Source organism: Mixophyes fleayi, chromosome 1 (genome assembly GCF_038048845.1).
Source record: "Mixophyes fleayi isolate aMixFle1 chromosome 1, aMixFle1.hap1, whole genome shotgun sequence".
NCBI lineage: Eukaryota > Metazoa > Chordata > Amphibia > Anura > Limnodynastidae > Mixophyes > Mixophyes fleayi.
The window spans coordinates 440,592,841-440,614,995 of NC_134402.1; the positions used below are offsets into that span (position 1 = coordinate 440,592,841).

Sequence of the window (22,155 nt, forward strand, 5' to 3'; positions counted from 1 at the left end):
TCCATTCGATACTTTCTACAGAAACGTCTCTTTCTAGAGTATCAAATAACTCACTGAGAGACCCTACTCCATTGTAATCCTCCTTGTCTTGTGTGCTACAGTTGACCACCTCATTCTTTATGATACCCACTTCTCCATTGGCATATGTGATACTCCACCATCCTGGCTCAAGTCATATCGTCTCAATAATTCCTTTTCATTCTCTTTCACAATCCTAACCTCAATCCTTGGTCAGCTGCTTATCTCCATGTATCACGCATCTCTTGGAAAACTTGTGCACTCTTTTTGGTTTTCCGTGTGACCTTCATGCATAACGGGAATTAGTGGCTTCCCGTTTCTCATGCATCTACCCCGGCCACGCTGTCCAATACAGTTGCCACCATTCGAGTTCTTTCCATTGGAAGAAGGATGCAGGCAGCTGTAAAGTTAGTTTAGGTAAGCCCCCTGAAGGCCTGACCAGATGTTAAGGGTAGGATTGGCCGTTGAAAGTGAACAAACCCTTTAATACAACTGAGCAAAAATTGCAACTGGTAACCACAACCTGCTGAAATTTGCACGCAAACAGTCCATGTAAATTCACAGCTGACACATTTTTTTTCTCTGAGTTTTATGATAAAGAAGCTAAAAACCTTATTTAGAGAATTCTTAAATGCCGGCCCTGTTGTAACCCACATCCAGCATATCAGTTTCCAATAGTTTGATGTATATTGACATGTTTAATGTCTGTATGTCACTTATGTGATCATATTTTACAGTTTACATGCCGTACATCCATGTTGTTGTTGTTGTTATTGTTGTTGTTGTTTTTTTGTCTTTTAGATTTTACTTATTTATTTTTAGACACCATCATGTATGAATCCAAAACATTTTCTTTCCTGCAGCCAAAACGTTTTAATCCGTGGCATTTTTTTGGCTGTAGATTTAAAGGTTAAGTATTTGTAAGAACCAAATAAATATGAAATAAAGTAAATGCAACTTGAGTCTGTAGCCAAACTCCATAATAGTGATGCATGTGCTGAGTCTCTCTCTTCCATCGTTGGGCCGGCTCTGATGCCATATGGTACACCATGGAACATTTAGCTTGTCAGATATAATGGATTGTCCTGGAAGCGGATTTTCGCTTTGAGCAGTGGGTTCCTTTCTTGCAGTTCAGTCTCCGCTCCAGGCTGCAAAATGAAGGATCGTGGTGGAAATGCAAAAGAGGAGAAAACAGCATTGATGCCCCTTAAGAGAGTGACCTATATGCCACAGGATTTTACCCACGTTAAGAAGCATTATCCATGTCATTGGCCGTGGTAGACGGCATGTCAAAACCATTTAGCTTAACCTGGATATACAGTTACAGATCGTGCAAGTGTCTCATAATATACTGCACCTGCAGTTACCAGACAGCTTCTCCGTTATCGTACAACGCATAACGAACGCTTGAGCATTACCAAGCGTGACCAGAACATGTTTAATTGTGTCATATCTTAGACAGAACACGTTCTTAGATATAGAACTATTGTTCCATTAACCTAGTGCAGCAGTTTCGAAGGTTACAGGATCTTAACATTTAAAAATAATATTACTCGAACAATGCTAGCAGAAGTGTTCTGCGTTTGTGTTTTATAGGCGGCGTAAATCTTCATTTTCGCCTTGTGCTGTTCCGAATTGTAGTCGTCCGCTCTGAACCAATAAAAAGTACAGAAAATAGAATAATAGTCTATCTCAGTGAATACATATTTTTGGGGCTGATAAAATGTTATGTTTGATGGGGGGTGGCATTTGTGACATCACATCACCCTATGTATCAAAGGCGTTACCGCCAGCGAGCACCTCTGCATGAGGAAACCTGTTTAACTAGTATTGTGCCGCTACAGTTAATGCTGCGATAACTGTTCTGTTAACGTCATCTCAGGATGGAAGAAAAGAAGAAAAGCATTAAAAACATCAATGCAGTGTTGTTTCAAAATATTTCATTGAAAGAATAAATTAAAAAAGTGTTTTTAATGCATTCATTACTTTTTATTCGGTTGTTTGATTTTGGGCTTTTGTTTCCGTTACATGTATTGACCATTAAAAATATAGAGTGAGACCTGAGCTCAGAATTGGTATAAAAAACAAGTCCTTTGGTGTATTGGTAATGGCCGTAGACCCCTCTGCCCATCGAGGACCACCACTAACAATGAGTCCTCTCCACCCTTTTATCTCATTTCAATAATCTAGTTTGGTAAATAGCATGTTTACACTGCTTTGCAAAATAAGATAAATCCCTGCACCTTCTCCATAACGTGCAGGGCAGGGGCAAACGCAGGATTTGTAGAGGGGTTTTCCACACCACGTCACCAGTGGGCGTGACCAGCATGCATGGGGGTGTGGCTATAATTTTAGATATTGCTTGTCTGCTCTCCAACTCTTCCTATCACCATAATATACATGGGCACTACTGTTAGGTGCACGCAGCTCTCCCTTTTCAAGCAGAGCCGTGTGAAGTGGAGGCATGGTCCAGCCACCTCAATTTTACAGTGCCACAGGCTTGGAGGGGGGTTTTCAGGCACTAGGACCCCCCCCCCCCCCTCGGTTTGCCTATGCAGGGGATGCCCTTGCTACCCCCCCCCCCCCCCTTACCATTGGCCAGAACATATTTCTGGTCTTCCGCAAACATCGCCATCTTGCTCCTCAAAGACATAAGTTTTGGTGGAAATCTAATCCTGTTGCCAAAAAGGATTTTACACTGCACCCCAGCCATTGGTTAATGGGGTCCTACTTTATGAGATAGGTGGAAGCTCACCTCAAAGTGGCAGACTCTTTCCTTGTCCTCTGTATCCTGATTTACGTTGTGGAGTCAGCTTTGGGGTCACGGTTTGGTTTTGAATAAACTGTGCATTTTTTAAAAAATATTGTATAGTTGGCTGCAAGTTAAGTTTAGCTACTAAATAACTGTTAGGACACTCTGTAGCTGTCCAAAATAATAGGATTAACCATTAGTTTATTAATTTCTTGTACTCAAATTATCACCATATACAGCATGATGATATGGATAGCAATCCCAAAGTTAAGAACCCCTCCGACGCGTTTTATACTAATATACTATCTGCTTTATAAACTCTGTTATTTTGCAAGGCGTGTGGCTTGTTCCCTGGAAGTGTGTTTATGTAACAGCACTCATCTCAACAGGAAGAGTTATTCCATTTTTAATGTTTACACAAATGGCTTTTTTATTGAGTTGTTGTTTATTTGCAGAAATGTTCTACTTCCTCTCCTCTACCTTAGATGGGACATAAGGATTACAGGAAGATCTGCTGATAGGAAAACACAGTGTCACTGGGTTCTGACTTCACTTCACACAGCAATTATTATAATCTTGTATCTAACACAGTTTGTTAGTTTACACGCTCATAACTATGTAGATTTAAGAATCGCCTCCTAACAGTCATCTGCACATGTTTCTGTAGGTCTGTATGAGCCACATGTGTGTGAGCATGACGTTACTGTACACATAGAAACATAGAATTTGATTATGTCCCCCCCTTTCCCTTCTCTGCTCCAAACTATACATATTAAGATCTTTTAGTCTTTCCGGGTAAGTTTTGTACTATAGACCATGCACCATTATAGTTGTCCTTCTTTGTACAGTCTCTAAGAGAAGTGTGTCCATTAGACTAAACGCAGTTAAAATCATGCGGGTGAGTGACTTACCAAAGAACCTATGATCTGTGGATTCCTGGATTGTCAGCCAATGGGAGCAGGAAGGGGTTGGGACTTATACACAGTTATAAGTCAGTGCACAGAAGATAAAGTTCTTCCTGCTTCCGGATTCCTCCCGCCCTCCCTGCAATTTCATGGATATCTTTGGAGTTGTGGTTGGTTAGAGTAGAAGAGCAGTGCAGTCTGTAACTGTGCATATGGTGCTCGGGTGATCTTGTCATAGGCCCTACCCCTCTGTGGTTATGGTGTCATACCATGGTTGGTCCGTATATTAGGAGGACCATTGGGCCAGTTTTGTATGGTTTATACTGGCGGAGTTAATAGGGGGCGTAGTCTTGCCGTTGGACTTGATCTTAGCACCGGCCAATAGATAAGGTATGATCCTGGGTTGGTGGTACTATGGTCTGACCTTTCCATCTTTATTGGTTTTGCGTTCCTGACTGCCCTGCTCTAGTCCGCCTTACAGTCCTATTAGGTTAAATATTAATAAATACCGTTATTCATTCCAACTTTAATTTGGTGTCCGTGTCTTTATTGGTTTGGTAAAGGTTATGTCACAGGGTGTGTTATTTGGGGAAAACTTCCCCGCTATGCATTTTATGTATTTATATCCTTCTGGAGATATGGCCTCCAGAACTGAACACAGTATTCTAGATGAGGCTGTACCTATGACCTATACAGTGGTATTATTACTTCTTTCTTTCTGCTACTGATTCCTCTCCCAAGACTCTGACTTGCCTTCCTCATTGCTTTGTTACATTACTTACCTGCCTTTATGTCACCTGAAATAGTGACTCCTAGATACCTTTCCTCCTCAGTAGTTTCCATTATAGTGACCATAATACTATATTTAGCCTTTGGGTTTTGAGACCCATGATTGTGCATTTGTTGGCATTAAACTGTAGTTGCCTCACTCTTGACCATTTTTGTCGTCCACCTAGATCATCAATCATTTGTTTTACCCCTCTTGGTGTGTCTACTCAGCTAACTCAGCACTTAGAACATCTCTTCCCTCGCCCGTCCGCGTCTCTAGGTGCAGTGTCAGCCACGCACTGGTCTGCGTAGACCCATCTGCGTCCGTTTGCTTTCTGAACGTGCGCAGGACGATTTCATGCAAGATTTACTGCTCAAATTGGCCTACGTCCCGCTTGGCATCTGCTCCTTTATCTTATTTGAGCCTAATTGGAGTTGGACGGAGCAGTGTCTCCCCCACTTCCAAGGTGGTGTATGTTTCTGATCCATTTGGACCATTTAAAAGCCTCGCTGCTCTCTACAAATTCAAGAATGTCTTAAAAAGTGTACATATCTCCACTTGAAACCTGTAAATATGTATTGTGCCACAAAACCGGTCTTTGGTGATTGATCTAAAATCAACTCTACGCATATCGATAATCAATGATCTACACACGGAAAAAAATAAAATAATAGAATATTTTTTACCTTTGCTATAAATTGACACTCTTTGTTTTTCTGTGTGTTTGTTTTTTGCTGGTCTGTTTGTTTAAACATCCATGTTGTATTCCATGGGCATTGTCCATTGTTACCTCTTCAGCTGTTTCTATTCCCCTGGTCTGGAATAGGACAATAGGTACGATGGGGGGTTATAAGAACAGCAGTGATTTATGCTGTTAGTAGCACAATGCTGAACTCAAACTGCTCATCATCATAATATATTAGGTTTGGGCAACTTTTGCTGGCTGAGCATTGTTAAGAGGTGCCACAAATCGCCTATTGTTATCGACTATGAAAGCATTTTTTACATATTACATGTAACGTTCTCTGCACTTTTTGGGTGGTAAGCACATGATTTGCGAAGGTGGGGATCTTAAAACAGAGGATTGCATGGGAATTACCCTTGCTTTTAGCGAAACCCAACATGGATATTTTTTAGTATATCCATAGAATACACATACTTTACACATAAAATATAACGGCCTAATGCCCATATCAATGGGACCGTATATTTGAAACCTGCTGTAGTATAATCTACAAATGACATTTTGCAGATTTTAAGTGTGAACGGGAATTGCCAGGTCAGTTTAGCTAGAAGGTCATGTATTCCTGTCCATCATCTTTTCACATGAACTCTGACATTGCTGTGAAAACTGTGGAACATCCAGGATTATTTAAGTAACCACAGCAGAGAACAGCCTTTTTAGCCAATCAGAACAAGGATCATTTTGCCATGGAAAGGGTTTTGCTCTCACCGGACACTAGTCTACAGTACATAAATCAGCTTTTAGTAGACCTGACATTTTCACGTAGCTTCTCCATATAACAGCGATAGAAAATCTTTTTTTTTTTTTTGTCCAGTTTATTAAGAAAATGATACCAGGGCAATGCTCAGATACCTAGTGATTCTGGCTAGATTCTTACCACGCGCCACGCCAGTCCTGGATTGGGTATGCGCACTAGACCTGGAAGCCAGGGATTCTGGTCCACTTTCAGATTCTATATATAAGCAAAATTAGTTCAAGTTAAAGACTAAATAAATGAAAAACATAGTAAAAAAACAAACAAACAAACTGAAAATAAAGCATTTTTTCCTGTAGGCACCCACATCTAACGCCATCCTGAGATGGTGTTGGCAATCATCGGACAGCCCGGTACTTCTACCATCGCTCTCTTCCCCATCACAGAAGGTTAGCACTTGCCATACCCGGCGATAGATACTCAAACTATTTAAGCCAGATTGAAATTAGATCACACTGATCCTGTTCCACAAGCTCAAAATTTAAGTCTAAACAGTGTTGAAAATATTTAAATTGATTTTTGGGTTCGACCGCTATGTCATGTAATTTATAACTTCTAAGCTGGCAACTCAAAATTTTAAATTGAAGTTCACAGTTCGAGAATTTTTGGGGAATTTTCAAACTTCAGTATCGGTTGTTGAAGAACCAATTTGAAACAATTTCAAGGATCTGTACCATTAAAAGCATTGGCTTAAACGTTTTAAAAATGAAATTGTCTGCACACTTTGGGCAAAGCATAAAAAAAGAGTAACTTTGCACCTGGGCAAAACCATGTTGCATCGAAGGGGGAGATACATTTAAAATGTGATGGCAGATATCCTAGATCAACTTTAAATTTCAGTGTAAAAATAATCTATCTAAAAAAAGTATTTGTGTGCTAGATGAAAAAAGCAGCCAGTATTTAACTTATGTGCAAAATAATAAACAAATTTGCACCCCTTGCATTGTAACATGGTTTGTCCCAGAGAACATTTACTCCTTTTTTTGCCTTACTTTCTCAGGGCCTTTCTGTCTAACAGACTGTGTCATTTGTTTAGTATAGTACTAAGTAGTACACTATATTTGAATATCTGTTTTGGCTGGGGTGGTAAATACAATATACCTATTTTATTGAGGAACATCCCAAATTTAAATGAAAACTATCAAATTGAGTTTATAGCTGCATTATCAGAAAAATATAATTTTGATTATACTCAATTTATACGGTGGGTGGTTCGGGGGCTTTGACTGCAACGTCTTTGCCTGCTGTCTCTCATATTCTCATTGGCTACACCGCCAATGATGTCACACCCCACCAAAATGATCTCTCTCATTTTCCTTACCACTTGCCACCCCCCCAGGTAATATATTATATTGTGAGCGATTAATCACACTTTAACTTCGCTAACTGATTTACTAGCACTATTATATAAACCAAGTAAAGTCTTATAAGAATAATATTTGTACACATTGGTACTTTAATATTTACTTTAGACAAATAGAAATGTAAAATAAAAAATATAGTTGACACGCAATTTATCAGTGTTGTCCTACTGATGTACATTTTGTGTTAATTAATATTTTGCACGTTGGTAATTTACTAATCTCTAAAGAGATCTGCAGGATCTTGTTCTGTTCCATCCACCCTGTACCAGACACACAATAATATAATTGGAAGAAAATATCATTCTTAGAAAGCTCCAAAACTGGAATTATGCCCCCTTATTTCCTGAACATCTGCTGCTCCTGCATATAACGTATAGTGGGTTCTGTTTCTGCCTGTGCCACTTTGTTTGAACCACAGAGGAACCAGATCAATCAATTGATAACGTTATTTAATAGACAGTGCATTATATTTAATTTCATAAAAAACCATACAGTGATTACTCTCAAAAAAAAAATAAAAAAAAATAAATATATATATATATATATATATATATATATATATATATATATCCTCATGTATAATAGTTCTAAAGTGGTTTAGAAATGTAAAGAGTAAGGCATTTTGTTTAAAGCATTATTTTTCAATAACTTTTTTCGGTTGCACCCTATTGTGAATCTTCAAGTACCCAAGGGGTTAAAGAGTGCAGGATCCCTAACACATTTACAGTTCAACCTTTTCTATGCATCGCTATTGTGTTCCTGAACAGCATGGGTTGCAGATGTCTGTGGATTTGACTCCCAAGACCCAGTTAAATTGACTACCGGCTATAAATTGGGTGCCACCGTATCAGAATTATCGCCGTTGCTTTAGTGGGTTATCGATCTAAAAAAACGTTCTGTAATGGTGATAAGTTGAATTATAAAATCTGCTCACTACTGTGTAATTATGAAGGTTTACCGTATAGACAGGTTTAAAATAAATCTAATGTAGATAACACAGGACCTATAATCGTTATCCCGACGTTCCTGTGTTTAAAGCCTGAATATAGCCAGGAAATCGATTTGCTGATGTAGTGATGTATTAGGGAAGTTCAGATCTAGCACCTGATCTAAGAAAGTCATCTGTATATTTCAGGACCTGCAATAAACCTCATTAGGTCATTGCCACCTCTTCAACGTCTTGTGCAGAGAACAAACAGCGTGAGATCTTCGGAAGAAAAAATCTTCATGAGATCAGAATGTATATTTCTAGGGCAGGTTATTTTGCTGTTTGTGGTCTCCGTCAACAAGAAACTCTTTGTGGCTCTCTTCCTTTTTTTTTAAGGCGAGTTCAGTAGTGCTGTGCGCTGTATACTTATTGAGCAATTAATGCTAGAAGCTCGCCTTATTTAAGTAGATTTAGCCATGGGGCTTGGCACTGCCACCTTGGTCTCTGTGCCAAAAAATATCCGCAGCGACTGCCGCATACTAGTGCTGGAGGTTTGTCTAGAAAAATCCGCAGTGATTACGTCTGGGATATATATCACTCCGGTTGCCTTTCTCTTAATAAATATGTCCTGTTTTGATGTTGTGTTGTTGTTTGGTTTTTTTTTTGTTTTTTTTTTAACTCGCTCTGTTGAAGAATTAGCATCCAAAAAAAAAATAGAAAAAGCCTCCTCCATTCGCCTCACCACAGAATTTTGTGCTTTCTGGGAACAATGAGATTGCCAGACAATGCAGATTGAGGAAAATATAGAACGGAATACTCATCTTTTACATGTGTCGTAGTCATTTTTTTTTTTTTTTTTTTTGGGTACGTAGACCCAGAAGATATGTTATTTGCCAGCTCACCAGCTGTTCCCTAAAAGGGTTAAATGTGATTCCCGTAACTTATAACGCAACAAGGGGGTAAACAAAAAAGCAATAATTTGCATTAAACGCCACATTTTACAGATACACGCTGCCAGCCAAGGATAGGGCAGAATGAAAGAATAATTTAATATTTTGCCAGGTTATTTAATCCTGGTTTATGTTATGCATCAGTTCTATCAATATATACTCTAATAATAATCTCCAAGATAATGTCTACAATTCATATTCTTCTCTCAATTGAATGTAATTATTATATACACGTTATACCAAGCCAAAGACGAGATTTAGCAGAAGAGGACAGTATCATTTGCCTGGGTTTTCTGACCGTGGTGTGGTTTGGTTATCTGGAATGTTTCACAAGTGCCGGTGCTTCCAGTGTACAGTATCCCATTCATGTGGGGTTATTTCATTTTTATTTATTTTTTTATTTCATTTATTTTATGTTATATTTTTTTTATTGTTTTTTTGCTTTTAGTTTCACTGGCAATTGAATGAATTCCGGTAGTCAAGAAGAAGATTGAAGATGTTCTATGATAAAGGAGAAAAGTTTATCCCCACATTAGTCCTCTGTAGCCTTTGATTTGGTAAACTGTGTTTTTGATGGTAATAGAGGAAATTATAGATGAGATCTTTACAAAGAGCATAATCCTTTATCAAAAAAAAAAATAAGAAAGAAAGAAAGTCAGGATGTGACTGTCTTCTGTGCCTTGTCGGTACCTTCCAGCCTTCTACACAGCGTTGGATCGGTGCCCATTGATGTCATGGAAACACTGACATTACTGGGAATGATTCATGTCTATGCTGGTCTCTTATCCTCCCCCCTGCACAAACAGGAGTTGATTTAACCCCCCAAAATATATATATATTTACAGTATATACGTAGATTTACTCTGTATATAGTTACAGTGTGTATAGATTGTTTTTGTCTTTGTTGTAGCAGATATTGTACATACTGTACATGGGGATTACAAACGGAGGCTGTTTTATTTTCAGTTCTCTATAAATAGCAAATTCTGAGTTATTTGCGCCATGGGAGAGAGAGCAAAAATAGTACTGTTATACATATATATATATATATATATATATATATATATGTGTGTGTGTGCATATATATATATATATATATATATATATGTGTGTGTGTGTGTGTGTGTATATATATATATATATATATATATGTGTGTGTGTGTGCATATATATATATATATATATATATATATATATATATGTGTATATATATGTGTGTGTGTGTGTGTGTGTATATATATATATATATATATGTGTGTGTGTGTGTGCATGTATATATATATATATATATATATATACATATGTGTGTGTGTGTGTATATATATATATATATATATATATATATATATATATACATATATACTAATATACGCCATACAAAATGTACTTGAAGCTTGATGGAGTTGTATAGTGTAAATAGTGGGTGCAACTGTTTCCTCTTGTGGTTGATATCAATTTATTTTATTGTAGTTTTTTAATTGTGTATATATCTATTGTAATGATTTGCTGTTTGGGTTACATCATAGGGAATTTTAGTTTTTCTTAAAAAAATTTCTATTTTTAAACACATTCATGTTGAGTGAGGTGGATTAATATAAGAATATATACAATTATCAGTACGTTTACAAACAAATAATATTTTAGTAATTTGCGTCAGTTACTGACCTTACAATGGAGCTGGTTATTAGAGATTCACAACCACACTTATTGGGACAATTATATTACCAGTATGTTTTTGGAGTGTGGGAGGAAACTGGAGCACCCAAAGGAGTCCCGTGGGTACAGGGGGAGAGCATTCAAATTCCACACAGATAGGGCCCTGGCCGAAACCAAACCCAGAGGACCATGAACCAGTGTCCACTGTGCTATTGTACAGCCCGTATTTTCTCTGTTGTGAAATATCTTTGATATAAAGACATTTGACAGCAAATGACTGCGGATAATACAAAACTGAGTGAACATGAGAAATATATTCGCATAGAAAGCTTTTCCTATAATCTGGTTGTCCAATTCCTGAGGTATCTGATATGTATTACTTGTATATTGTTACATAGCTCTGATGAAATCCTCTTACAGGGTGGAGGCAGCCATTTTGTAAGCTGAATCAATATTCCCAAGAACTGGGACCAAATGCCTTGTGCATATAGTCATATTTCATGAATATTAGTTATAAAGAGCTTTATTAGTTATGTCACTAATTCCTATTGGATTGATAGGCTTCCTCTGTATATTGGTTCGGCTTGCAAAATGGCCGCCTGTCTTGTTTGTGAGCAACAGGGGTAAATTATGGACTTTGTAAGCCCCGACCTCTGGTGTCGTCATGTCAGTGCATGACACTATATGTAATGGATGTAGTATGACATGGTAGCGCAGGTGTACATATGAACTGACTGAAATACTTAGCAGAATGTGTTGTAATACTCTTAATGGAGTTTTGCAGGCTATTAATGTGTGGCATGTTTTACAAGGTAATCTTTACATGGGATTTTTACAGAACATTATTCTCCTGAATATACGGAAAAAAAAACAGAGAATAGACATTTTCAGCAAAGAAAAGATTGATCAAATATAGTATTTTTTATTTTCCAGTATAAAAATATTGAATTATTTTGCTTTTATAAGGGGTATTGCCTACTTTATTTTAAAGTAGGCAATACATTATTCCTTATAATATACATGTTTCAATTTGGCATTGAACAATTTGCTTGTATGAGGACCGCAATACCTTCCATCATGCAACACTTTCAGAGTGAGTCATGTGACACAGGGGACATCACTGCTGACCAAATATTAGGATATACTGTATTTTACAGGAGTGACAACACTTCTCTTGTTATATAAGGATATATTTATACACATATACATGTCACTTGTATAATACATATGTATGACAGAGCTGGATTTAAAAATAATAGGGTTACAATGTTCAGTCTGCTACAGAAACTGTGAGACAACAAGATGTTGGGTGAAGAACATTTGAGGTGCCAAAGGTTGTAGTTCTTCAGACTCCTATAATGTAATCACAGGATTGTAAATGATATTCTTATTTGACATGTACCAGTCTTAGGGGGACTTATAGATCGGATAATAGGAGTGTTATTATAGGCATAACCTTATTTATTTGCATTTTTTACATAATAGTCCTCTTTACACATTAAAGAAACCTTGATACTCTCAATAATTAGATTTTTAGCTGGTCATTACCTGAGGTCAATTGCAAACCAGCGATATCACCTCTATGAGAACTTTACACAGTGGTCTTATCTACATATATATGGTTACAGCACTCCTCGGGGGCGTGTCTTGTCATTCTGCTGCCCACCAATACAGAAGCCTCACGGCTCCTCCTCATAGGTACACACCACAGTCTCCTCTATTACCTCTAATATATTTCACAGTATGGGTGCTATATCTCTTTAACCACCTATTTGGCTGTATGTCTGCAGCCATCTAAGGCTAGACTACCTTTCTATAATAGCCGGTTGTTAGAATATGTGGGCGCTGCCGTACCACGGGTCACTTGTTTGCCAGCCCCGCCTGCCAACCAGCAGAATACAAACGGCTTGTCGTGATAGCATGTTTCACAAATATATTTCCAGAATCAGAATAAACATGTACTTTTCTACTTTCCTATTATGTGGTCTCTTAGGAACAGAAACTAAGTACCAGAAATTATCACATTAGCCTGCCAGAATACACGGGGGCTTTGCATTAAGCATGCATTTTATACTTACTTCTGGTAACATTATGCTGTGGGGCAGGGTAACCACAGAGCTGCAGGGAGTCGTAGGAAAACATTTGTAGTTAAATGATCAATGGCAGATTATGTATACTGCGGAATATCTGCAAATCCAGGCTGATTTCATACATGCTCTGTGCAGAACTAGCACATTTTGTCAGTGAGCTTCCCTGCTATATATACCAGGGAAATGTTGTATTTATCGGTGTCGTTTTAGGTCCTGTATGTATAATAATGCCATCTTTTACTTTATGGATAAATGTACTTCACCGACCCTGGTTTATACCGCCACATCCGTTTGGCTTCATTAGTATTGGATGCCACATTATTTGACTCCAGTGGTTGAGGTTGTCACCATTTTTAAATGTCTAGGGGGGCAAAGTGTTAGGAGCAGACTAATACCCCATTCACACAGAGGCACGGACCCGGGAATAACCCAGTTCTTGTGAATGGGTCATTGACCAGGGTTATTCCCGTGTTGGATCCTGATACGCTGCGGTCTTCCTGGGATATTCAACCCGGGTTCTGTTAAAAACAGCTCTTTGGCCTCTGCTACGTCATCTAGATGACCCTCTGCTGTCCCCTTTTAAAGACTTAACTTGATGACACAGGTCCACTGTGAAAGGCAGCGGCCTGGGATATACCCGGGACCAAAGTGCGGTGTGAAGGATTGCAATACGGGTTGAAGCCATGTTCATTATCCCATGTCTGACCCGGGGTAATCAAAAAGAATCTGAAATGTGCATAATGGGACTAATTCATGTTTGGATGTAGGTCCATGCGTGCCGTATATTGCGTGGATTCGTTCTGCGCATGCTCTGAAATTGAACTTACGCCAATGAATGCAGTTGCATGCAAGTCATGTCCAGATGCAAACGACACGACTGTCAATGACTTAAAGGGCGGGGATGAGAATGAGAGGGAGGGTAGGAGATGACGAATGTAGTCCATGTAGGGTAAGGGGGTGCCGGGGGCGTGCCAAAGCAGACACAGCCATTTCAAGCCCTGGGTGCCTCGTAAGCACACTTATTTTAGCTGTATCATTTGCACAAGCTACAGGGTGTAGGTCATACTTGCCTACTTTGGGCAAGTTCTCTCCGGGAGAGGGGCGTGACTGGAGGGTGGTAGGGGGCGGGGTGCGGCCTAACATGTAATTTTTGCACCGCCCCCGCGACGGGAATGCCGCTTTGCCTTGGGGGGCGGGGTCAAAATGACGCGATTCACAGCGAATTGCATCATTTTGGGACGGCAGTAGCGGGATGCGGGAGATTTGCCTGCTCTCCCGGGAGTCCGTAAGACCAACCCGAATTTCGGTAGTCTCCTGGACATTCCGGGAGAGTTGGCAGGTATGGGGTAGGTTTAAATGCCAACTGATAGTGATGATTGATACAACATCATCATTAAATGGTATATATGACACTAGATAGCACAGAACATGTGTATGCAAATTAGAGTCTATAAAAATACATTATGTATGTACAGTGCGTATTAAGAACATTCTGATTTATTTGTTTCATGTAAAAAAACCTGAAAGGAATTTGTACATAGCACATGAGCAGGAGCATATACAAATATATAAGTAAATGCTTAGGTCAAAACCATGTCAATTGACAATAAAGACCAGACATAGTTTTGACACTTCTCCACTTGCATTATTAAATGCACTTAGTCCACAAGATGGATGAGTTGGAGACTAAACTCTGGAAACAATTTTAAAGTTGTCTTCTGTGCTCCTTACTGCGTGTAATGCTCACACTAGTGGGGTAGCGTTAAAGCAACTTCTGCTAAGGTTTACACTGTGTACACTACAATGTAAACAAATGGATTATGTATCTGCTGTTTACACTTCTATGTTTTTGTGTTTAAGTTAAATATTTTAGCTACTTGGGCTCTAAGGGTCGTTTATGAAGCTTCTAAACTGCAGCTTTGCAGCTCTTGTGTTTGTAAAGTTTTGCATCTATTCTTGTACAATCATTTATATGTGTAAAGATGGCTGCAACTGAGCGGGGGTTCAAAATGTTGCTGCTTCTGATATTTACTCATACTTACCCACTCTCCCGGAATGTCCGGGAGACTCCCAAGTTCCACGTAGGTCTCCCGGGAGTGCACCCTAGTGAAGTGGGCAGGTGGGAGCCTCAATGTTGCGATTTGAGAGGAATCGCATCATTTTGGCTCCCGCCTCCCGTGGGAAAATGTCACTTTCGTCATGTAGGGCAGGGTCAAAATGATACGATTCCCTTCACAGCCCGCCCCCTCCCACCACACCCCCTTCCCGGAGGACAAAACTCAATAAATGGATTTACTGGACATTGCTTGTTGAATGGGGGTGATGTATGGGAAAGCTCCTCTCTCTGTGTATGCATCTAAAAATATATTGGCAAAATGTTTAGCCCAGATCCCTCTCAAAATGACCTTATTTCATAGATACGTACTCTCTGCCACTTCCCCTCTCTCAGTCTTTCAGCCCCTCTCCCCCATCTGTATCCCTTTCCCCTACACTGGGGAGAAAAATATGTAATAAATAATCAGTGTGCTGCATAGCAGCGGCCATTTTCTTGTAGCACACCTCCTCCTGGTAAATAAACTTTATTTACCAGTTCCCCCTATGGTGGCTTCGCCCACCATTTCTTAGAACTGGCTTCAGGGAGTGTGCCAGACTATCGGGAGTTCGAGAGGTCACCCAATAAGGGAGGCGGTTCCCGAAGCAGAAAGTGGCAGTACTTGTGGTGGTCAAATTAAAAATAGATTTAAAAAACACTTTTTTTAACATTTTGTCATTAATAACTATGGGCCTGATTCATTAAGGAACTTAGGCAACAAATGTCTTACTTAAGTCTCCTGGACAAAACCATGTTAAAATGCAAGGGGTGCAAATTAGTTTTCTATTTTGCATGTAAGTTAAATAATATCTATTTTTTCATGTAACACACAAATACTTGATAGCTTATTCGTGCACTGAAATTTAAAGTTGATATTTGTGTGCTACATAAAAAAAACAGTCAGTATTTAACTTATGTGCAAAATAGAAAACTAATTTGCACCCCTTGCATTTTAACTTGGTTTTGTCCAGGAGACTTAAGTAAGAAATTTCTTGCCTAAATTCCTTAATGAATCAGGCCCTGTGTGTGCATTTTTGTATGCACCTGTGACACTCATGAGCATCACACGCAGTCACTGATGTGGTTTTGTCAATGCAGGAGAGGAGTTTGGGGAACTTATTTCATACATCTAACACATTCATGCTTTTTTTTAACTTTTTGTGGAAGCACCTTTAGCGCGAGAGAAGTGTCTGGCTAGCTAAAACGAATTAATTTGCAAAAAATGAATTTAACTACATATAATGTTTCCCTTATATTGCATATTAAACTGCAATTTGATTTTGAGTTTCCTGTATAAAAATAAAAACCATAAAAGAAACTGGTACTGTTGGATGAAGTGAAGGAGCGCCTATTGCCTGCACCGCCACACCCGTCAACATTCCCGGTTTGGGAAACTGTGATAAATTAGTCCATGTAACTAATCTCCCCAACCACGCCCAGTTTGGCTTGACCGTGCTTTTGGATGCCGAAAATGAGGTCCGTCGGCAGCCATGTACAATCATTTGTGATAATGCAATCTATGAATTCGCTAGCAACCCATTGATTTCCTCACACAAAATGGCTGCCCCAGTAACTTCTTGTGAATATTGGTTCAGGCCACAAGATGGCTGCCTCTTCTGTGACTGACAGCTCCGATAAAGTGATTCATGATACGACTGGAGCTATGAGCAGATCAGTCTCTCCAGCTGCAGGCTTCTTCCTGGGAATCTGAGGGAAAGTAAACAGGGTTGGAGGTCATTATGGGCCCCTTGGTCCCACAGGGGCCCTTTTTGTCTCTGCACTTTTAATATATCCTATCCTGTTTCTCTGCATTTTCTCAAGTTAACTTGTCCAGTTATTTTATTGCAGTTCTGCGGTATAATTTGGCTATTTACTCATGATATAGCAGTATCAACACTATTCGGAATAAATTCTGATATCATAACAGCAATTGCAACAATATAATACAAAAGTGATATACATTCTATAAACTCCTGTAAATAATATTTGTATAAACAGTGAGTTCTGATGTTATTGCCTATAATCGGTGTGTTTTTAAATTATTGCGGGTTTTAGAAGTCGTCTTGGAGATCAGTAACCTGTATATGCAGAGTTCCTTGGATTCTTATGATATACAGTAGGGGATACATTATCACATAGAACCATAGTGTAAATGTTACACTTATATTGCGATATTTATCATACATCCCAACATCTGGGTAGGCAGCATAGGGACAGGGGCGTGTCCACGTCACAATGGGGGAGTGGTCATGATCCAATGGGGGTGTCGCCAATCCTGGGACATGCCGAGCGCTTATGAACAGAGAATCCCTCCCATCTTCCACCCACGGGACAAAGCTGTCCTCAAATCAGGACTGTCCCACCTAAATCATGGCAGTTGGGAGGTGTGTATTATATGGGATACAACGTTTTCACTAGTCCGAACTCGTATTGCTCTATTCGCCGGCATTTACCACGGGTAAACGCATTGGTGGTGACTACAATGGGCTGTTAATGCTAATAAAAACGCAAGAGAAACGCATTTGCAGTTGTCAAGGTTTATTCTTGCGTTTATTTGTCTTACATTAAAAAAACCATACTTGCCATCTTCGTCTAGTTGACGTTCGAGAGCTGCCGGGGGGAGGTAGGCGTGCGTGGGGCGGGGCTCCGAAAATTGCATAATTTTGGACCCGCCGCCGTGACTTAATGACGCGTCATGTTACAGCGGGGGCCAAGTGCTGCGATTCCCGGAGAATCGCAGCATTTTGGGCCTAATTCTGCCCACTTCACTAGGAAGTGGGCAGACGCGGGAGACTGCCATATACTACCGGGAATCCGGGAGACCCACCCGGAAACCGGCAGTCTCCCGGACATTCCAGGAGGGTTGGCAAGTATGTAAAAAAAGCACAAACCTTTAGTGGGTGCCTGGAATAAGGAATCGCTGTGCGTGTTTTGCTGTATAAATGTGTTTTAAACCAAAAATGTAACCTGCTTTTTATTTTTTATTTGCTTCCTTTGGACCAAAGAACATAAAGGGCCTGATTCCTTAAGGAAAGCAAGTCACAAAAAGGAGTAAGTTTTCTCCTGGACAAAACCATGTTACAATGTAAGGGGTGCAAATTAGTTTATTATTTTGCACATAAGTAAATACTGGCTGTTTTTCACGTAGCACACAAATACTTGATAGGTTTATTTTTACACTGAAATTTAAAGTTGATCTAGGACCTGCCCTACCCCAACTATAAATCTGTCCCCACATTTTAAATTTAGCTCCCCCTCCAATGCACATGGTTTCCCAAGGTGCAAAGTTACTTTTTTTGTTTTTGCTTTAATTTTCTTAATGAATGAGGCCCAAAATGTTTTAGAGACTGACCACATTGTGATTCTCATTTACATTAACATAGGTCACAGTGAAAATATACATTTTTTTCATTTTTTTTTCTTGATGTGAGATGCTGACACTGGAGTCACCATTTTGAAGCCCCTCACCATACAATGGAGCTGTCTGTTTGATGGTGTTAATTCAACACACAGTTACCTCAAAAAATGTGTAAGAGCGCCAGACTAAATTGAGCTTGTTTTGCTTAAGAAAAAAAAAAATATCACACTAATTAATTACACGTGTTTTGGCACCGACCATTTTTCCAATCCGACACCCCAATTTAGAACCGTGATGGGTGGGGGGGCTATGATATTTTCCGAAGCAGCTGCTTCAGACCTCTCTATTAATGAATATGATTGGGATATAAACTATGACCTTTATGATATAGTCTAGAGAACCAGACAGCAGCCTTCAGAAAACATCAGATCATTAAGGCTGGCACGGATCCCCTCGCAGGATTTGGGCCTAGTTCAAGTCCTCGCTTCAGTGGTGTAAAACTTGGTAACGGGTGGCAAAAGTCCAACCCAATTTCTCTTTCCCAGGTGTCTGTTCCATCATGATGCTGATCATGAAGGAAGTTTACTCTGGGGAAGTGTGAGAAGGAAAAGCCTGATTTTTCCTGCAGCTTGTTACCCAGAATGCTATCAGGAGAATCCGTGATTGATTACGCTCCATTCTCACCAATAAGTGTCACCGTGACACGGGCGGCTTGCAGCTGCTGTCACACAAACAGGCAGCAGTTTTAATGAACAGCTTTGTTTTGCTGCAAAATAAGTCCATATTTACAGACGTACGACGTGGCCTGTAGTGCAGGAGCACAGAAGGGCCGTGATTGGACAGACGGCCTGAATAGCTGTACTTTTTGTAAGCTAGACCTTTCTTGTGACAATTGGCATTCCTGTATAGGAGAGGAATTTTGTTTGTGCCCCCATATAACAAATCGATGGATTAAAGCATAATTCATATGGAAAAAAAAAAGAGAGCTCCAGCATAATTGATTAAGCTCTGCAGCCTCTAGTGGCCGCAAGTAGTACTACATCCACACCATATTTGAATAATGCACAATTTATATCTTAGGTAAGGGGTTATATGAGATAGATTTAACTATTTTAGAAATATATTCGATAGGTATGATGGATATTAGAAATATAGCAGGTATATATTAAATATATATACACACTATATGGACAAAATTGTATTTGGTCAAACCTGTTAATTATTGAATTGAGTTGTTTCAATCAGACCCGTTGCCAGAGGTGTATTAATCAAACACCTAGCCCTGCAGTCTCCATTTGCAAATATTTGTGATACAAAATGGGTCGTTCTGAAGAGCTCAGTGACTTCAGGCGAGGTACTGTGATAGGATGCCACCTTTGCAATATGAAGGTTCATGAAATTTCATCCCTGCTAAATATTCCACGGTCAACTGTAAGTGATATTATTAGAAAGTGTAAGCGTTTAGGAACAAAAGCAACTCAGCCATGAAGCAGAAGAAGTCCTCGTACTGCCTAGCTCCCTCTCCATCTCCATGCACCTACCCCATTCTCTCCCCCATCCACATTAGAGATCACTTTCCCATGCATTCCATTGCCGTCTATGGGGGCGTGGCCACATACAGGCAGCCCCCCCCCCCCCTTCCCCCCTTCTCTGCACCTTGGTCACTGGTGATCTGTAATTGGATGACTTTCTCTGAGCAAGATATTGAATAGTGTAGTAAAATAACTTTTAGAATACATTGTTTATTCTAGGGATGTGCTGCTGCTGAGTACATGATACATGAAATATCACAGTCTGGTGGGTGATATAATTATCTTAGTGTACGATTAGATGGATATTTAGAGATAAACTTACATAAATATGTATTTTACATCCTGGTATTTAATGTCCCAGTAGTGACCACTTTCACTGTCCTTGAACATCAGTCCAATTCTCCATCAGTCGCGACAAGAGGCAGAATCGTACTGTTGCCTGTGGCAATCCTGACCGGAGCGGAAGGGTCACCTGACCACTGACATATACTGTCTATCTTATCATTTTGTGGCATTATATGTAATTTAAAATGACAATAATGCAGAAAGTGTAAAATAATGTGTCATCTATTCATTCCTTAGAATGTTTTAAAAAACATTTTCATATGTCCCGGCCTTTTCTGACTGAGAACTGAAATGAATAATTGTCTCAGAGTGGATAATAGTGTGTAGGATATGCTGAGAGTAAATACAATTTCGTGATGATGGGAATGCTTTGCTCTGATTCTGGTAAATATTGTAGAATTACTGTGCTGTGACTGAAGTAAGGCACCAGGAGAAGATTACATTGGATGTATGTTGGTGCCCAGCCCTTGCAGTCAGGTGGGATTAATAGAGGATATTGACCCCAGCGCTCTGATTTGCAGAGAATGCAAATAAATAGTGCAGACAGCATGCAAAAAATGCCACCATAACTGCTGCTGACTGCTAGCGCAATCCGGTATGTAATGTAATTAGCTTCCGTTCCTGTACCTGTTTACATGCTTTTACTAGAGTTAAAAAATGGCACTACAAATATGGGTGAGGGGCCTAAGGCAATTTATTTTCTCATTTAGTTCAGGATACTTGACACATTTTGCAGGAAAATTTAAATATCTGAACAGACGTTACTGTAAAACTTATACTATAACATAAAAAGAATGCGGTTTATGTCTATTAAATCTGTCAGGTCTCACTTATGCGCTCAAGGTATGGCATCACTTCCTGTCGGGTCGAGAGTGCCTCTGATTAGGTTGTGACATCACTTCCTGTCATAGAGCATATGTACGCACTCAAGCTCTGACATCACTTCCTGCCAGGGAGAACATGCCTGCTACATCATTTTGAAATGAGAAATCCATACAGACGTGTGTCAATTATTGGAAAATAAGTATTGTGAGTTAACCTTTTCTGATGGAGTAAAGGGACTATGCAGGAAAAAACAGGACTCATGGGAGCTCTAATAAAGCTTCCAATGAAGTAGCTGCATTACGGCCACCAAAATTTTTACCTTGTCATCTGTACCTTTATTTGACTAATTATTGCCAAAGGCCAAGATTCACATGTTGAAGAGACAGTTATCTGTGTATATATAGAAGCTAGCATGGCGCATACATTTACCATAATGACATTTATGCATTACTGTATGTTACTGCATGTGCTCACTGGTCTGCCATGTTTAATAGATGACTAACGTTGGCTTTACATCATCATTTACAGGTAAAACAGAGAGAGGCTCGTACACATGCTACGGGAGAGATTCGGACATACAGGGCTGCCATCAGGTAAGACATACAGCTATCTTTATAGTGGAATGTACTCATTAGACTATGTTTTTGAAGGATCACTGGAATCCAACACCATTTTAAGTTTTGGGTGGGGCATAGAGAGTTCATTTATCTGATTTATCGCAATCTGACTGAAAGCCTTTAATGTGTTTTCTTTGTTGAAAGAGGCTCTACCCGTAATTTGTATTTTCTTTTTGTATTTGACTATAGTAAATATGAAGGATAAATGTATTACAGTATTTTTATAGCACTTTACCTAGTTTCTGTGATGGTATTAGTTAGTTGGTGTGTTCCCCATTCAGTACAGTTCCATTGTTTTGCTGTTTTTCTTTAGAATCCTTCCAGGACTCTTTTGTCAGTGTAATAGAGGTGTGATAATCAGTTCACAAGGCAGTAGATTGGGGCGGGGTCTAGAGGTGAGGGAGATGTATGATGTGATTGGAGGCAATGCTAGGTCTGGGAAGGAGAACATGCAA

The 22,155-nt window shown here is 39.4% G+C and overlaps 1 protein-coding gene and 1 long non-coding RNA gene across 17 annotated transcripts in view; one reads left to right on the forward strand and one right to left on the reverse strand.

The window, feature by feature from the left end:
* The window catches only part of TCF4 (transcription factor 4), a 318,760-nt gene that overhangs the window by 149,782 nt on the left and 146,823 nt on the right, over positions 1-22,155 (forward strand). For all 16 annotated transcript variants that reach the window (XM_075185214.1, XM_075185193.1, XM_075185148.1 and 13 more), the window contains one exon: positions 21,612-21,676. In XM_075185214.1, coding sequence (XP_075041315.1) covers positions 21,612-21,676 — 65 coding nt within the window. The remainder of the gene's footprint in view (positions 1-21,611; positions 21,677-22,155) is intronic.
* On the reverse strand, positions 620-15,026 carry LOC142101130 (uncharacterized). Its single transcript, XR_012678966.1, has 4 exons — positions 14,974-15,026; positions 6,067-6,141; positions 5,131-5,261; positions 620-1,166 (listed from the first exon to the last, which is right to left on the reverse strand). It is a non-coding gene; the product is annotated as an uncharacterized LOC142101130 (long non-coding RNA).